This window comes from Lepisosteus platostomus, chromosome 7, assembly GCF_059453375.1.
Source record: "Lepisosteus platostomus isolate fLepPlt1 chromosome 7, fLepPlt1.hap1, whole genome shotgun sequence".
Lineage (NCBI taxonomy): Eukaryota > Metazoa > Chordata > Actinopteri > Semionotiformes > Lepisosteidae > Lepisosteus > Lepisosteus platostomus.
In genome coordinates, this window is record NC_142617.1 from 10,894,167 (window position 1) to 10,911,212 (window position 17,046).

At 34.8% G+C, this 17,046-nt stretch overlaps 1 protein-coding gene across 1 annotated transcript in view; it reads left to right on the forward strand.

Annotated features, from left to right (window-relative positions):
• Positions 1-5,923, forward strand: part of tmem135 (transmembrane protein 135) — a 79,463-nt gene extending 73,540 nt beyond the window's left edge. Inside the window, exons 14-15 of the mRNA XM_088639219.1 lie at positions 1,541-1,608; positions 2,347-5,923. Coding sequence (XP_088495345.1) covers positions 1,541-1,608; positions 2,347-2,482 — 204 coding nt within the window. The 3' untranslated portion in view covers positions 2,483-5,923. The remainder of the gene's footprint in view (positions 1-1,540; positions 1,609-2,346) is intronic.
• The last annotated feature ends 11,123 nt before the right edge of the window (positions 5,924-17,046 follow it).

Consider the following 17,046-nt stretch of genomic DNA (forward strand, 5'->3'; position numbering starts at 1 on the left):
AATCAATAATGAAATACACAGAAAGGAACCAATATGTCTGCTTATCAAGAGAAGATCTCTTTCCTGTCATAAGTAGTTGAAGACTGAACTATTGTGAGTCACCAGGAGTGTAGCCGGGTCCTCTTGAGTGATAAACCAAGGTTTTGTTTTCACCACCCCTTTTGGTGTTTCCTTACAAATGTCTTTGTATTGGAGCATACATGCAAATACACTTTTCATTGCACTTGTGCATATGACAATAAACTGAACTGACAGCAGTGAGTTAAGGACAGCTGTATAGGAATGATGTTAATTGATGTGCAAAACAGATCAGTAAATAGTAAAGGTAACTGTTGTCAACCTGAATACACAAAACTACAGTAATAGCCCAATCTGTAACAGAAATCGTCAAGAAAGAGATTGTTTTGATATAAAGAACATAAAGTGCAAAATAATTTTAACTGGCTGTCCCCAAGCAGCCAGGTTGTAGTGTTAAAGACAGTATACAGTATATCTTCTCTTAATGCACAAATCTTAAACAGTCATCAGGGAGACCAGCTTACTGTACATTGATTACAGTACATCCTGAGACTTGCTACATGTGCCCTACAGGTTTTTCCTGATGTAATAAGTAATGCTGCTTGTGTAGAAACAGCCTTCTTGCAAGATGAGAATGTGGCAGTTATCCTGGGGATACCCTGTTGGCCAAACCTGAGTCCCACTGCACATTTATGGGATAATTTGTGACATGTAGGGCTCAGACACCAGTGAACCCAGTCTTTATGAGAGTAATAGGGCAGCCTCCCACAACACAGCTACTGTCGGTGTAGCCTGTATTTCTGCCAACAATAGGAATACAAACTATTGTCCCATTACTTTTACTATAGACTCCCAGTTGATCAGCTTCGATGATGTTAATCCACATACTGACTTTATGTACTGTACTCCGCAGTAGGTTATGTCTGTTCACTAAAATGTCAGTGTATTCGCTATAAAAAATGGTATTTAACTACTTCAGTTTTAAGTGATCAAATTATTTTGAAGCTTAGTATTTTGATAAATGCATTTACAATGCATTTGACACATTATTACTATATCATATTTGAATCAACTGTGTCTAAGTAATGGAAAGCAGCTTATTCAGAATATCAGCTTTCAGTCAGTGCATTTAGACTTGTCATTTGTATAACATGCTATGAAAAGGAATCTTTAAATGGAAACTTTTACTGGAAGTCTTTTTAGATCTATCTTTGAAATGGGATATTGAAACCATTTATTTTACTGTCATTTGTTAAATACATATTTAAAAAGCAGAAGATCAGATTCTCTTGTGGCCAGAAAAAAAGCTATTCCCCTGCATGCAAGCATGCATTAAATTGTGCTGAGAAAGTGGTAGCAGCAGGCCTTAAGTCTAACTTAGAGCAAAACCGCCACTCATACATTGGTTTGAATGTTCTAATGTTAAGGAATGGCTGTTGTGTAGGAAGATAATGCACTTTTTGAGGGTGAATACTCTTTTCCTTTATTTAGTGCTATTTTAACTGGTTCTTTTCCATTTTAGGCTGTGATGGAAGTGCAGAATCTGAGGCCTTCTTACTGGAAATTCCTCCTGAGGTTGACAAAGGGCAGGTGGGTGAAGGCTGCATAAAGGTGTTTAGGCATAGAATGTATATACTGTTAATAATGTAACAGTAACATGTACTGTATATATTATATGATAGCAAGTTTAGACGCAGATTAATAAAATAATTTTCAGAGTGCAAACAGTTCAAACTTGATTTAAACTTAAGTCACTGGAGGAGAATCACAGGAGCCTGGATTTTTGTGTTATGTTTTCCAAATGTATATTAAATGAGTGTTTCAGACATTCCAAAGGTAAATATTGCTTTTGGCTCATATGTCCTCAATCCTACTGTGCTCTGACACCTCATTCATTATTTTATTGTTTGAAAGAACAGTAAACCAGTGTAATGTGTGATGACTACGATATATTTTTAACATTTCAACACATATAAAACCAGATACCTTGTTTTCTTCTTACAATACACATAATGTTGTAAATACCCTTAAAGCCTGTTCTTAGTGACCACTAACTTCTGTACCAAAGTACTTCAGTAGGCTTCATAGATCATTACTCCAGTAGTTTTCTGTTATGGATTTCAAAAGCATACAAAGTTAAAATGTTTTAATCATTTGCAGTTGAACAGTTGGTAGGTCATTTTAAATATAATAAGGTATTAAAAATCCAACAAATGTGTATTGGAACCATGATCTTTTATTGCATTTTAATGCCTTTCAATATATATATATAGTGTAAGAAAATACATGTTTTTCCAACTTTAGCACACTCTTTCTTTGTGTTGCTAGGTTTGCTTTGATGAACAGAAAAGTACTGGATGTATTTGGAACCAAAGCATCACAGGATTTCAAGGCTTTTGTACCCAAGCTGGACCCCAGATACACTGTAGTCAAACCTGAAATTGAGATTCACCTGGACTCTTGAGCTGTGGGTCATCAGTGCTGGTGAGAGAAGCACCCACAACAGGCTGTTGTCCATGGTATTCACGGGAGCACAAGTCTTTTATATTGTGTTAATTCAATGTGAAATTTTTTCTGATTCCAGGAATGCAGGAGAGTGAAGTGCAATGTTTTTGGTTTCATTCTACTCCCTTCCAGCTGCTTTGCAGATAAATCTGCAGTAATGGAAACATTGATCAGTATAAGTGATCCTCATATTTTAGGGCCAGTAATAGTTAATTTGAAAAAATAACATGAGTCATAATAGAAATTAAATTAAACATGCTTGTAAAAGGAAAGTATAATTAGAGTCCTTCCTAAATTGCAGCAAAAAAATGAAAAAAATAGCAGCTTGATTGCAGGAAATGTTGGAAAATAATAGAGAAATATTCTCCATATTTTATGATTTTTATATACATGTATAATTATTAGATATGTCCCCCATATTTTAGTTAGAACTTCTAATTGGATGTCATGCAAAAAGGATCTTTTTTCTTTGGTGCAGTACAGTATAAATCAATGCCTAGATGGATCAGTAGCTGTGAGATGCAAACTTGACACTTGCTGCTTCAGTTTCAGAGAGAGGTCAGGGAAAACACGGCATAGTGCAGTCCATAAAGTAAATGTTGAGTCCTGAGATTATGTAACATGCAGCAGTTCCAGTACACTAATACGTTTATGGAGCATAACATAGCTAAGAGGTAGGAGCCAAGTCTACAATTTCTGTGATACCGCAAAAGTAAGTAGAGAGCTATTCATAATGCAATAAATTCAGTTGGTACAAAATATGTATTAGACCATATAGCTGCCTTCAGTTAAAACGTTTTATTGAACTCCAGTTAATATCTCTTAATGTATCCTTCATTTGTAGTTAACTTCCTTGACTACCCTAATTTAATTGTAGTTAAAGCCCCCACTTGAGATAGCTGACTGTTTCAAGTGAATAACAGCATGAGAGAGGAGATGCTGAGGTTATCCAGCAAAATGGAACCTTGAAGTGTTTCATTGCCATTATGTGATTGTACTTGAAGTATAGAGAAATAACAATATAACTGTGAATAAGTTGTAGCTGAAGTAGAGGAGATTCCAGCAAAACATGTACACAGCAAGTTGGATCCAAGATGTCTTCTGTGAGGCATGATTGCTGGATTTTGTTGCTAGTAGAGTATATGTACCTGTATGACATATCAATTTCCTTACAACAGTAACACTGTATAAAAAAGGTTCAGTATATCAACTGTTAATAGACACCTTGCAGATATGTGCAAACTTTAGTAAGTATTAACAGCAGAAGAGAGTGTATGCAGCATAATTAAGAATTGTTTTTACTCTGTTATACTTTCAAGACAAAACATGACAACAATGTTGTCAAGACAAGGCAATGTTCTCAATTAACTCAGAGCACATACTGTTTTAAACTGTAGTGCAATACATTATTTGAAGGCTACATGGGAATATGTACTGTAAAAACCTTATAAAAAGTCTATTAACAGTTTTTATGCTACAGTGTATGTACTGTACATAATTTGCAAAGGTTAGTTTAGCATTCCAATTATTGAATTCTTGTTATAAAGTTTTACAATGCAACATACTGGGTAATGTGAAAACTGAAAAACACATCAGTAGAATCAGAATGGATCTGTAGTAGTTAAATCCGGAAATTCACTTCTATTCAGGTGTCTTTTCCATCTTCTACAAAACTGCCCTGTACTTTAACAAACTAAATTATTCCACTGAGGTAAAATTTTCTTTACCTTTTTTTCTGTGATTGTGGAAGATTAATGGTGAAAATCTACCAAGACAAATTATATCTATTGGTAGACATGGATATGGAAAACAATTTGGTGTTTATTCAGAATTTAAAACAAAAGTCAAGCTGATTGTGAACTGGAATAAAAGCTATGGACATTTCTTATTCTAAAAAAGTTTTTTTGTGTGTTTGAATCACTTCTACGGACAGGGTTAAAACAGAAAATCAGATTAATTGTTCTCTTGTGAATGTGGTCCCCCTGTTTCAAATAGAGTGTTTTCTGCTTTCTGCTGGACTGTGTTTTTGCTGAATTATGCAATGGTGTATAAAATATATACTTTTAAAATTATATACCTTATTTGAATATAAAAATGTTGTTAATGTACTCAACGTATACAGGGTAATTTGGTCAAACACATTGCCAAGTTTTTAAGGGTTTCATGCTCTTTTGGGCACTTTTTACTGTACAAAACAAAACAAGACCTCCAAGTATATTTCCAGAAATGAATTTATATGCTTTGTGAGCTGTCAGTCTAACCGTTGAAACCACATAGTAGTTATTTATTAAGGCCAGTTCTACAGCACAATAAGATATTTTAAAAACTGAGTTTCTAAACTCTGTTCAGAAAAATATGTACAGTAATAGGAAAAATGAATTTCAATAATATGTATTATTTTATCCATGTGCAATAAATAGAATGGACATTTTAAATAAAATGTCCTGCATCTACAAAACACCAATGAATGGGTAGTAGTACATTTCACTACATTTGCAATGCATTACTAACGAACAGGTAGTAGTACAGTTTTTAATTGCCAGTTGTTGCCAAACCATGGAAAAATGTAAACTCTGCACCCTAAAACTTCAAAAACTATCTGTACTTATTAACTATAAAAATAGAACCTTGTAGCTGCCTGCTCTGTCAATTACTTTTAATGGCAATGATTAATATTAATAATGCTTATCTGTCCTTGTGAATGAAGGCTCATCAGGCTTAATTTTAATGTGTGGTTTTTGGTTTTGGCAAGTACTGTATGTTATTGAGAATAACCTAATTTTAGAATTCCATTAGTAAAGTTACATATGGATCTTCTGCAGCTTTCTTGTATAGGCTTGTCAATAAACTAAATAAAGACCTTGAATATCCTACAGTAGGTCTGGGAGGACAGGTTCATTCCAGTATTTTACAGGAATAATTTATCCATGAAGCACAGGATGCATGTAGGTGCCCGAATTGCGCATGTTACATTTCAAACTGACTGCTTAGGAATGTACCTAAGGATTTGTTAAAGCTCACAGTTAATCAGTTTTGTCTTCAAAAAAGGATTTTGAATCTAACAGATGTACAACAGTATTAGATTTAGGCACAATTTTTAAGACCTGAGGAATCTGGCATTTTAAAGATACTGTACTTTATTGTCAAATGTTAATATAATTATAATTTCTTTTAATGATTGTAAGAAAAATACATCAAACCCTTCTGAACTGATTTTCATCAATTAATGGATTAGACACCACCCACTATATCAAGAAGAATAACTTTTGTAAAAAGTAAATATTGTAGATAATGTAACTTTTTAATTTACAAGGTACTATATACAGTTATCTTTGTACAACTGAAGCTCATGTTGTATTAAATTGTATTTACAAATAAATATCTAATGCAATATACTAAACATTGTACTGTTGGTTACTGCTGGGAATTTAAGGTTTTATTAATATTTATTTGATTCCTATTTGTGCTTTGTGATAATGAAGTCTCGTCTTTTTTCCTATCATTACATTTTGTTGGAGACAAAGATACAGGAAGGAAACTCTTTCTGCTCCAGCCGTTACTAATACTGGCTAATATGGACACTGTTAATATAGTAATAAATGAATTCTATTACTCTCTAAGGATACAGGTATATCAGAACTGTTTGTGGCAAAATATTGCAATGAAATGGAAAGTCATGTCATAGATAACATATCGACTGTTGATCTCGGTGCACATCAGTATTTTTGGCAGTTGTTTTGCACTTACAGTACTCTTAAAATGACCTGTACTTGGGTGGCAATGTGGCATAGTGGTTACCTGCCACCTACCCATTACTGCCTTGCAACATTGGGGCCCTGGGTTCAAATCCTAACCTGGGCTGCTACCTACTGTACTTAGAGTTTTTACGTTCTTCTTGTTTCCAAGGTTTCCTCTGGGTGCTTCAGTTTCCTCCCATAGAACAAAAACATACTGGTAGGTTAAGTGGTTTCTGGAAAAATTGTCCCTAGGTGTGTCTGTGTTTGTCTCTGTGTGTCTGCCCAGTGATGGACTGGCATCCTATCCAGGGTGTACCCTGTCTTGCCCCATTGCCTGCCAGGGTAAGCTCCATCACCCCTGTGACCCAGAATTGGAAGGAGCTGTTAGAAAATGGATGGATGGGTTCCCTGTACTTGAAGAGATTTGGGCTGCATGGGAAATGGCAAGGGATTTGCATGAACCCTGGTAAATACAGTAGGTCTTTGTGTTTGCGTGTTTGAAATGGAAATTCTTCAGCTACTAACTTCAAATGGATTTAATTATATTTTCTATTTGCTAGGTGCTATGCTTTTCCATATCAAACAAATTCTGGAAAAAAAAGCAAAATGTAATGGGGAGAATCCATTTTCTTAGTGTCAATGAGTGTACAAATTCACTTTGATCGTCAAGTCTTTCAATTGCTGGTTCAATTAAAGCAAAATGAATACCCTTTAGAGTTAGTAACAAAACTGTTTACAATCCCTTATTTCTTTAAAGTAGTGTTTTGCATTTCATTTCAATAATCAGGCATTTATGCATATTAAGTGTTACTTTCCATGTACAGTATATTTCCCCAATAAGATGGGCTATTATTGTTGAAAGGACAAAACTGTTTATGGTTGGAAGTTGTACTGTAAGTTTAGTGCTGGAATTATAATACTAAAACATCCAATGTAAACTGTAGATTGGAGAACGTGCCCTGATAATGGATAGTCATCATAGACAGTCTTTTTACAGTAAGTATGGTGTTTTTTGTTTATACGTGTAAAAACAGGCTTCATTGAATGAGCATATTAGGTTGACCTTGGCTAGATATCCATAAATCCCATAAATGTAATGCCATTTGCTGCCAACCTCTTTATTATTTTCTCTTTTTAAAATATACAACGCCAAAATGTATCAACACCCCGAATACCCTCACCAACCCTAACCTTGTTGTCACCATACCTTCTGACCTTTCCCATCAACACCCCAAAATGTATGTTAACTAATTGTATCTGTTTTGAAAAACTAACAACATAAATTTAATATTTTTAATGTGCTAAATAATTGATGCATCAAGAAATCATGGGACAAGCACTTTCCCGTGTGCGAAGACAGTCCCATCTGGTTCCTATGACTGAAAAGAGTTTTATAATGCCCACTTTTTTATTTACAATAAAGAATTTTAAAGCGCATAGTTTACAACCAGACCCATTCAAAAATGATAGTTGGTACAAAAATACTTTGAACTCTGAAAATAACAGAGAGAATGTTCAGAAATGATAAAATACCCCAAAAGTGGTTTAAACATCCTATATATGATCCCACTCTATAATTACTACAGTGCTGGATAATTAACAAATCCAGGTTTGACTCCAGAGTGGTGAGATGTTTGCATTTTTTCATGGGCTTACAATGGGTTTCACTGGATGCTTTGGTTTCCTCTCATCCTCCACATGCGGGCTAGGTTTGGTCAGTTTCTATATTGTCCCTGTGTGCTTATGTGTGTGCCCAGCAATGAACTGGCATTCCATCCACATATCCCCCTTTCTCTCTGTGCTTGGAGATAGGCATCTGGTTTCCATAACCATTTTTCAGGAATAAGAAGCCTGTTGTTTGTAAGAGCTTCAGAAAGAATGAAAAGCCTCCTCTCACTTGCAACCTGTCTAGCTTATAGGGTTGTTAGTAGCCAATTGATCAAACAATCTCATTCCACCTTTTCTAGAACGAAGCCAGGCCATTTGCTTCTACAACATGGTTGGGCAGCTTGTTTCAGATACCCTCAAACCCTATCAGAAGATGTCCATTTTGTTAACTTTGTCAGTGTCTTTGAGGTTTTTGAATCAGACCCCAGATAGTCTTCTCTTTTAAGGACAAAACAGATTTTAGTCTTTTTAGGATTATAGGTATTTTAGCCAGACAGAATATTATAAACCTTTGAGCATGGGAATGTATCTGGTTGACTTTACCACTTTTAGAATGGCAACATTTGGTTTCCGAACATAAACTGAATGGCTTTGACAACCAACTGGACATGGTTCCGAAAATTGTAACATAGGATTTTACAATTGACAATTTGAACATTCCCTGATTTTATTTAAAGTCTTCTTAACAATAGCATTAATCAGGTGGTCTAGAATGATATTCATTCCTTGTCTTGTGGGGCTACAGTCCACCACCATTATTTATTGAGAAATGTATATTGTATGTATATTTCTCAATGAGTAAAGACCTTCAAGAAAAGGTAATAGAGACCAGCAAAGTGAATATTTGATTCAAATGAAGTCATTATGAATCCAGGTTGAAGTGAACATCAGAAGACAGTTTGGCCCCAAGGACAAAAAAGGAATCCAATATCTATCGGTGGTCAAGAAGTAGTAAAAATAATTGGGGGATAAAAGCAGTCTGTTTTGAGTTTTGTCCACTAGATGCTGCTGTTAGTTCAGTGCTGTACACATGGATTTGTATTGTTAATAGGAACCACATTAGTAAACCTAACAATTGATTAACAGTGATGGGGGGGAAAAATATTAAACATTAGGGGCTTCAGAAAGGGACTGTACTGTATGAATCCTGCTTACAATGTACCACATTTTGAATTGAATGCTATGACTAAAGAAACAGATTGGAACAACATATTTTATTTCTGACAGTCAACAGCTGTTAAAGTATATCTTGTCCTTCTGCTTTAGAAAATGTGAGCTTTATAGAGATTTATGTAAATAGAAGCCCGGACCAGCTGTATCATATTTAATAGACATTAGGGAACAGAGTGTGTCACAATTGTTAATATAATATAATATAATCAAACTGTGTGCTGAAAATATGTATTCTTTCCATGTGAGTGAGTGAGTGACTGCTTTAAATACTCTCCCTTGGTCACTTGCCACATCATATGAATGTCTGTGTTGACTAAGAACCTATGGGTCTTTCTATTCAAGTCTATTCAAGCCATTTAATAACATGAATCTCACATGGATATGCTGCATTGCTGTATTACACAGATTTATTTATCTGACAGAATAGGAAAAATACTTTAAAGAAAATGTATAGTGTGGTTATATTACAAATACCAGTCACTTACTGTCACTCAGGCAGAGGTAAGAAATATATTTCAGAATTGTCTTTTCAACACATTTAATGCTGAGCTAAAAGCTGCATTGAACTGAATATCTGTTTAGCTGTATGAAAAGTTTGATTTCTTTTTTTTTTTTGGAAGAAGGAGTTAAATTACCTGAAAGTCTAAATATAACTACAAGTATTGGTAGTGTTCCAAGTTTCAAAGCCCCCTTAGCTTAATGTACAGTATACAGTACTTGTATCACAACATAATGGGCACTCGACTGAGAGCCCAGTGGAATGAGAAAATCTCCAAAAGGTTTATAATTGTCTGGTATGTCTGGCAGTCAGACTGCAGTAGGGGAACCCTTGTTTAAAGTACCCAATACAGCTTAATGACCCCTCCACTTAGAAAATGATTGATTGGGAAGATCAGAGGTTCATGGTTTGTTGCATGTTAGAAGAGGAAAATCTATAGTTGACCTCAACAGTAAAAGGGTCTGCTGCATTTTTGCTATTTCTGAGTGTCAAGTGTAGAAATCAAGTGTATTCTAGCTTGGGGTCTTTTTTGAAGTGCTTAGATAAAAATGACTCATTCTTTATAATTGTAATTAACAGTTAAATAGCTGACCAAAAGCTTTAGCTGGTTAATTGTAAGTGGTGTAATTAAAGGACAAGCAATATTCTGTATTAGATGTGGCACAACCTCATCTGCACTTTCCTGTAGGGGTGAAAATTCAGCATCATTTCCTTAAAGGGTTAGAGGGCAGTTTAGTCACAGAACATTTCACAAATTTGATTGGAAATGTTCTGATTTAAAGTTTCAGATCATTAAGACGTTCATTGCATTAGGAGATAATGACTTGGAGTGGTGTCCTTACTTTCCATTTGTTTCCTTTTTAAAAGAATTTACACATTGGCCAAAATCTTCAGAACCCTCTAGTTAAAGGAACAGACTCTCAGGGCCAGGGAATTCTCTTAAGAGGCTTCCATCACCTTCCTACCTGGGAAAATTCCAGGATCTCAGTACTACTGAAAACTGGTGGGACTGGTAGGATGTCCTAAGTATCTCACAAGCCATAACTCTCATTACAACCTCAACTGAAATTGACCCTGATAAAATAATGGGTTACAATTAAGCTGCAAATAGTCTAAAACCTTTGGAACATACAGTACCAGTCAAATGTTTGAGTACACCTGCTTGAAACCAGGTGTTTCATGCTTATCTGTGCTTTAAACTGTATGAACTTGTCCATAAACACTTAATATTTAATTACATGGTATATGTACTTATAATCTTAAGTAAACTGCACTGAAAATGTTAATTTTTCATTTTCAATAAAATGAAAACCCAAATCAAGCAGATTTCTGTCTGAAGCTCAGGTTAGTTAAAACGATATGTAGAAACTGGCACTCATGAGGACCGAAAAAGTTCAGGCAGGCCAAATATGACCTCAGAATACTGTACTGTATATAGTATATATTGTATAGAATGTATAGTATAATGTTTGTGGCAGTATTTGTGATTTATCGTAAATGAGCTTGATATACATTTATTTCAGGAACAACTAATAGGTGAAACAAGCCTCAGACACTAATTTTCTATCTTGGAAATAAATAAACTTAGGCTAATGTGTGTTCAGTTACTCAAAACACTTTTGTCCTCTCAAAACACCTGTATGATAACTACATTATTAATATAAATAAATATTTGTGCTACAATATATACATGTAAACCCTTAACTTGTAAATGTAAATAAAAATAGGTCAATCAAACATTTTGATTGAAAAGGCTTTTACTCTTTTTCAATTATTGATCAAATGCGTAAACTGTACTGGATGGGTTCTTATAAATGCAGTATTTTAAGACTGGGTTTCAGGTTTAATTGATAAAAATGTACAGAAAATATGTAACAGTTCAGCTCTTTGGGTACTATAGTTTTCTGATTAATCTTGATAAAACTTTATCTTTGCTTGTTTTTATCAGTATATTTTCTCTTTTTAAAGCCCACCTTTCAATGCTACCATACAATAGATATTATTACATTATATATGCTAACTGTGGATAAACTCTTTCATTCCCCAGTGATAGAACTGTGCGCCATCCAATTTTTTAACCATCTGTATAGAAGGCAAAACAAAATGCTCCAGGTGTCCAAATTTCAATATGCCCAAATAATTCTTGAAAATATTTGCAATGATTACAGTAATTGAAAATGTGTTTGACCAGAGGTTCTCTTAAAGTTGAAAGTACTGTAAGGGTAATTTAATTCCTGCTCTGTCAAGAGATGATAATGGCCATTTAGAATCTGTGAATCCAATTTATTTTCAGTATTTGACTACGCATATGTAATGTGTAGGATTTTCACTCTTTTCTTCTCATTTGATTTCAGCTGAACACAAAAAGGTTCTTGTATCATGGGGGAAACATTTAACCAGCAAGAGATGTTTTTGGCAATGCCTTGAACCCAAATCCGTTACAATAACAAAAGGACAGACAATGAAATATGGCTATTTCGAAGTCGCAATTCTGAGATGCTAAGTCGCAATTCTGAGATACCATAGCGCGTTTTTTTTTTACTCCCTGGCGGAAACGGGCTTCCATAAAAGACAGCATTTTTAAGTCTCAAAAGGAAAATTATCTGAGGTCCAACTTAATACAGTACCTACCTTTTAAGACAGGCCTTATACGGTATATTCCTCAAACCACTTGACCATCTGAAAGCAAATGCTTGTGAATATGTGTTATATATTTAATTTTGTTGTCCTAGTACACATCTAGCAGTTTTAGGCTTAATTTGTGCAGAAATCTGCCTCGTGTAAAATACCACATTAGCTGACATACACCAGTACTGTGTGTATCACACCTTTAAACACCACAGGGTAATTACATTTAAATAAATTAGCAAAAATGTTTAAATACATTTGGGTACATTAACATTGTGTAACCCTAATTATATGTGGGGTTTTACCAATGCATACAGTACAAACTCAAACTTCCTTCAAACACAAAATAGATTACTGTATGCCATATTTATTACACTTTATGGTATGCACACTTTGGGTGAATTTAAGACAGTACAGTAAATAGAAGCAAGCAGTGCTGTAGGAGAATATGCTTTTTTAACATGGCGACATGTTTAAAGTGTGAAAACACAATGCCCTACATTTCATCCATCCATCTTCTAACTGCCTCTAACTAAGATAGGGTCATGGGGACGCTAGTCCTTCACAGGGCACCACCTACTGTACTCTTTAGCATTGTAAAAAAGAAAAGGTCTGTCTTCCATCCACTTAATGGCCATCTGGAACAGAGAAAGGCCCATTGGGTAGCCAGAGGCTTATAGCCCTCTAAGCAGTCTTTTCATTTCACTAGTATACAGTATATTGATTTTCCAAAAACTGGTCCTGAATGCCACATTTTGCTCTTTAGCAATTTCTTGCTTTTATATACTGTAGTGCTTTTATATTCCTAAGAGATCTCATAGCAGTTTTATATATTGTAAGGTATCCATGCCATACTCCACTGACTATGATACCATAGTTGGTGTCATATTTGCTTGGATAATTACTGTTATATTAAACACCATAGGTGCTTCAGATACAGGGGCCAAACACTTTCACCTGTATTAAAAATTAATCTTATAGTCACTATATGTGAAGACTGCTCCTTGAAAGGAAAAAAGGTATGGTTTTCCCCAGTGGACAAACTGCCTACTGTATATAATTCATTTTCTATGGAAAGCACTAGTTGCCCTCTGTGTTTTCCCAGTGTAAAAGCAGAGATAAAAGGTACAGTATTTCAGTTTCTGAAATTCAAGTGCAAACATATTTAAAGGAAAGATTTAAGTTAAGGGTGGGTATCTAGAAAATAACACTTGTGAGTAATGATATATAATTCTTTGTACTTTTATAATAAGAGTCAAAACTTAGTATTTTACATTTAAATCCAGAGAGATAAGTTACGTAATTATATTTATTTAAAGAAATATCATTCTTAAGGAATTAAATAATTTACACATTCTGTTGAAACCCACTAATAACTTTACAAAATCCTTAATATTAGAAGACATTATTCTAATGAACCAAAATTAAAACTTATAAAAGTGCAAAACCTTACTCTCAGACTAGCTTTCTGCTGCATGTGTGGAAAAAATAAAAGCATACAGTTCTATTACATGCTCAGTTTTCATTGAATCTGAATGTTCCTTACGTCACTTCAAAATTATATTTACTTCAGCAACTAAAATGCATGTCTACTGTAATACATCTCAAGACTACTAAAAGTATAATATGTAAAAACAGAAACGTTTCTTCAAACGAATTTGAATGCTTCAATTTCAAAATTAACACTCCATCCTGCCAGTTGTATTTTGTAACAGCTGAATAAAATACCCGTAGCTATGAAACAAATCTATTACAAATAAGCACAGCGAAAATGTTTATCAAAGACTCTTCTTATAATACAATTTTCTAGTGGGCCAACTATCCATGAGACAATAAGTTTTCTATAATGAAAAAACCAAAAACTGTTTACAGTTCGCTGGCAGTTATTTAGAAGGAAATAGACCCCCTGGCATTGGTTTGAAATATTTTAGTTTTTTTGGAATTGAGTACAAAAATCTGTATGAAACAGCACATAGGAGATAGATTGTGGTATCTTTACAGTAGCATGCATGTCAAATGATCGAATTGTGGTTAGTGTGTGTGATGCAAAAGAGACACTCGAGGCAGTTTGCAACCAGAGATAACAGTGAATACAGAGAAATGCCTAAGGGGCCAGGGGAATATTTTAGAATGGGTGGCAGATAATGCAGAGAATGCTGTGAGGATAAATAATTGTTCATGTGATTAGAAGCATGACTCACTGTAAGGCAATTTCTTCACAGTAAGGCTCAAGATGATCCTTTATTCCTTCGGTTCAGGGTCTTGTTAGAGTAGAGTTCTTATTCAGCCACTGCAGGTTTCTTTCAGCTTCCTTCATTTACATAATGCGAAAGTGTACAGTAGTTAAGGCCATATCAAACTCCTAATCTGAATTGTACTATTGCCACACAGCCTTTTATTTGGTAAAACCATGACAATCTTTTTGAAAGTATTTTCTCATTTCTGCAAGCATCCTAGTCCCAGTAAACCTGCTTGTTAGTGGCAACCTGATGCTGGGTATCCGAACATTTCTCTACAATGTCCAAAATTCAGCTTCACACTCGCCACCCATAAAGACACCACATACCCAGAGATACTGAGGAGGTTTACGTAATACTTTAAAAAAAAAATCTCTTTTTCTCACTGTCATTATTCTAATGTATTTGACTTAGTTATTCCTGAACCTAAATCTCAATAAAATTGTAATCCAATTAATTTTGGAATAAAAAGGCAGATCTTTTCTCAGAAAACTGGATGATGCAATTTAAGGATAATAATAACAACAATAATAACATCACTTTATTAACCTTTTGCAATTTCCTGCATTAGGAATTGTCTTTTCGCATATCCCAGCTTGCTCTCCATGAGACACACAGATAGGGAGAGAGCCTGGGGTCAGAGGGCAGGGTCTGCCATTTTACAGCACCCCTGAAGCAGTTGGGGTTAAGGGCCTTGCTCAGGAGCCCAACGGAGTAGGATTCCTCTGCCAGCTGCTGGATTTGAACCGGCAACCTTCCAGCCACAGGCGCAGATCCTTAGACAGAGCCACTACTCCGACCCATATAATCTGTTTGGATTCTTGCGTGACCAGTGGGATAACAATTATCCAAAGGTTTTTAAAAAGTACTATAATTGTGTATTGTTAAAAAGACTTGCATACAAATATGTGCATTAAACACATTATTAAACATAACATACTGTACTACTGAGATGAAATAATTATGTGGCATTTCAGGTAATAATTAAAGTGAAGACCTCTGTATACCAAAGCTTTCTTATTCCTTCTTAAAGCACTTGAAGACTTCAGAATTTTGAAGACTAATTATGAAGTGTTGCCATTTAAAAATATCCACCTACTCTCTGGCAGCACATCGTTTCCGTTTTCATATACCTGAGGCAAGGCTTTGTTCTTTAAAACAATTATGACACTACACTAGACACTAGAGTGTTCTGCAAAGAATGAGGAATTTACTTGCTTATTATACAGCACAAATGCCATTATTATCTGTATTTAAGATCAGTTACAAGCTGCAAGAGAGAAATGTTGCAGTGCTCTTAAAAATGCAATAACAATGATAAATAAGAAGCATATACATCTGTAGTTTAATTACAGATTAATAAATGGTGTTTCAAATATGTATCACTCAATCTTGGACTGTATGCAGCAAATTAAAATGCATTGTTTTTGTTGTATTGTTACTATTTAGCTACCTAAATAATGGAAAAACTACAAAAGACACACCAAATGCATCACCCTGCAGTACATCATACCACCACACAAAACTACAAATGGGACTGGTATGATTTGGCAGTCTCAGTATGTGGTTTCCCAGTATTTAAATGCAGTGGGCGTTCAGGGGCAAGACTGCACAATGCTCTTTCATTGTAGTTGCCAAAAATCTGCCTTGTAATATCTAGTACTCCTTTTCTTCATGTTTTATAGTATACTCTCCAATAAACTGATATACAGTACAGACTATTAAACTGATGCAAAAGAAACACAAATTTTACCAGTTATTGTAAATGTTCAGGATACATATCTCAGTTGGCTTATCTATAATAAAAAGGACTTGTTTGCATTTATGCATCAAATTTCTCTAACTTTCATATACTGTTAAATTTGTTTCTGCGCAATGTAATTTGCTTAGTCAAAAATTAAAAAGAAGAAAAACAGGCCACAGTTTGCCCTCTTTTTCATAGTATTCTCCTAAGTACTCAGACAAACAACTCATGTAGAAAAAAACAATGTCAAAATTTTGGGTCTTATTTGATTTTGTTGTGTTAGATTAATATATTGTTGCTTTTCTGGAAATTTTAAAAAATTGAAATAGGATATTTTATTTCTCAGTATCCTTGTTGACGAGCACCCACTGGGATCAAATTGTTTAAACAGTAATTAATTTCTGTCTGATCTTGCACAGATTTGTATTTAGGACACTTTTGACTATTTACTGCTTGAGAATGTTCAGTTCGAATTGGAATGTACACTTCCGATATATAAGCTTGTTTTAGCTCTTTGGAAGGAGTGTTGCAGTAGGTCAGAAAAACTGCCATTTTTTTCAGAATGTTTCCATTTCATCCTCCCACTGGCCCTACAGAACACACTGTAATACAGAAGCTTGTGAACACTTGTACTGCATTAACACCCACGTCTATTTGAAAAACTGTGACCTTCTTTACTCAACCTCAGGCTCTTCTGTCATCTTTGAAATATTCACTCTAAAGAGAAGAACTGCAGGCAGTGACTACCCACACTCTGGTCAACACATTGACTGTGAACCTGCATTCCAGCACATGAAATGGGATGATCACAGCCCCTTGAGAATGTCGTAAATCCTG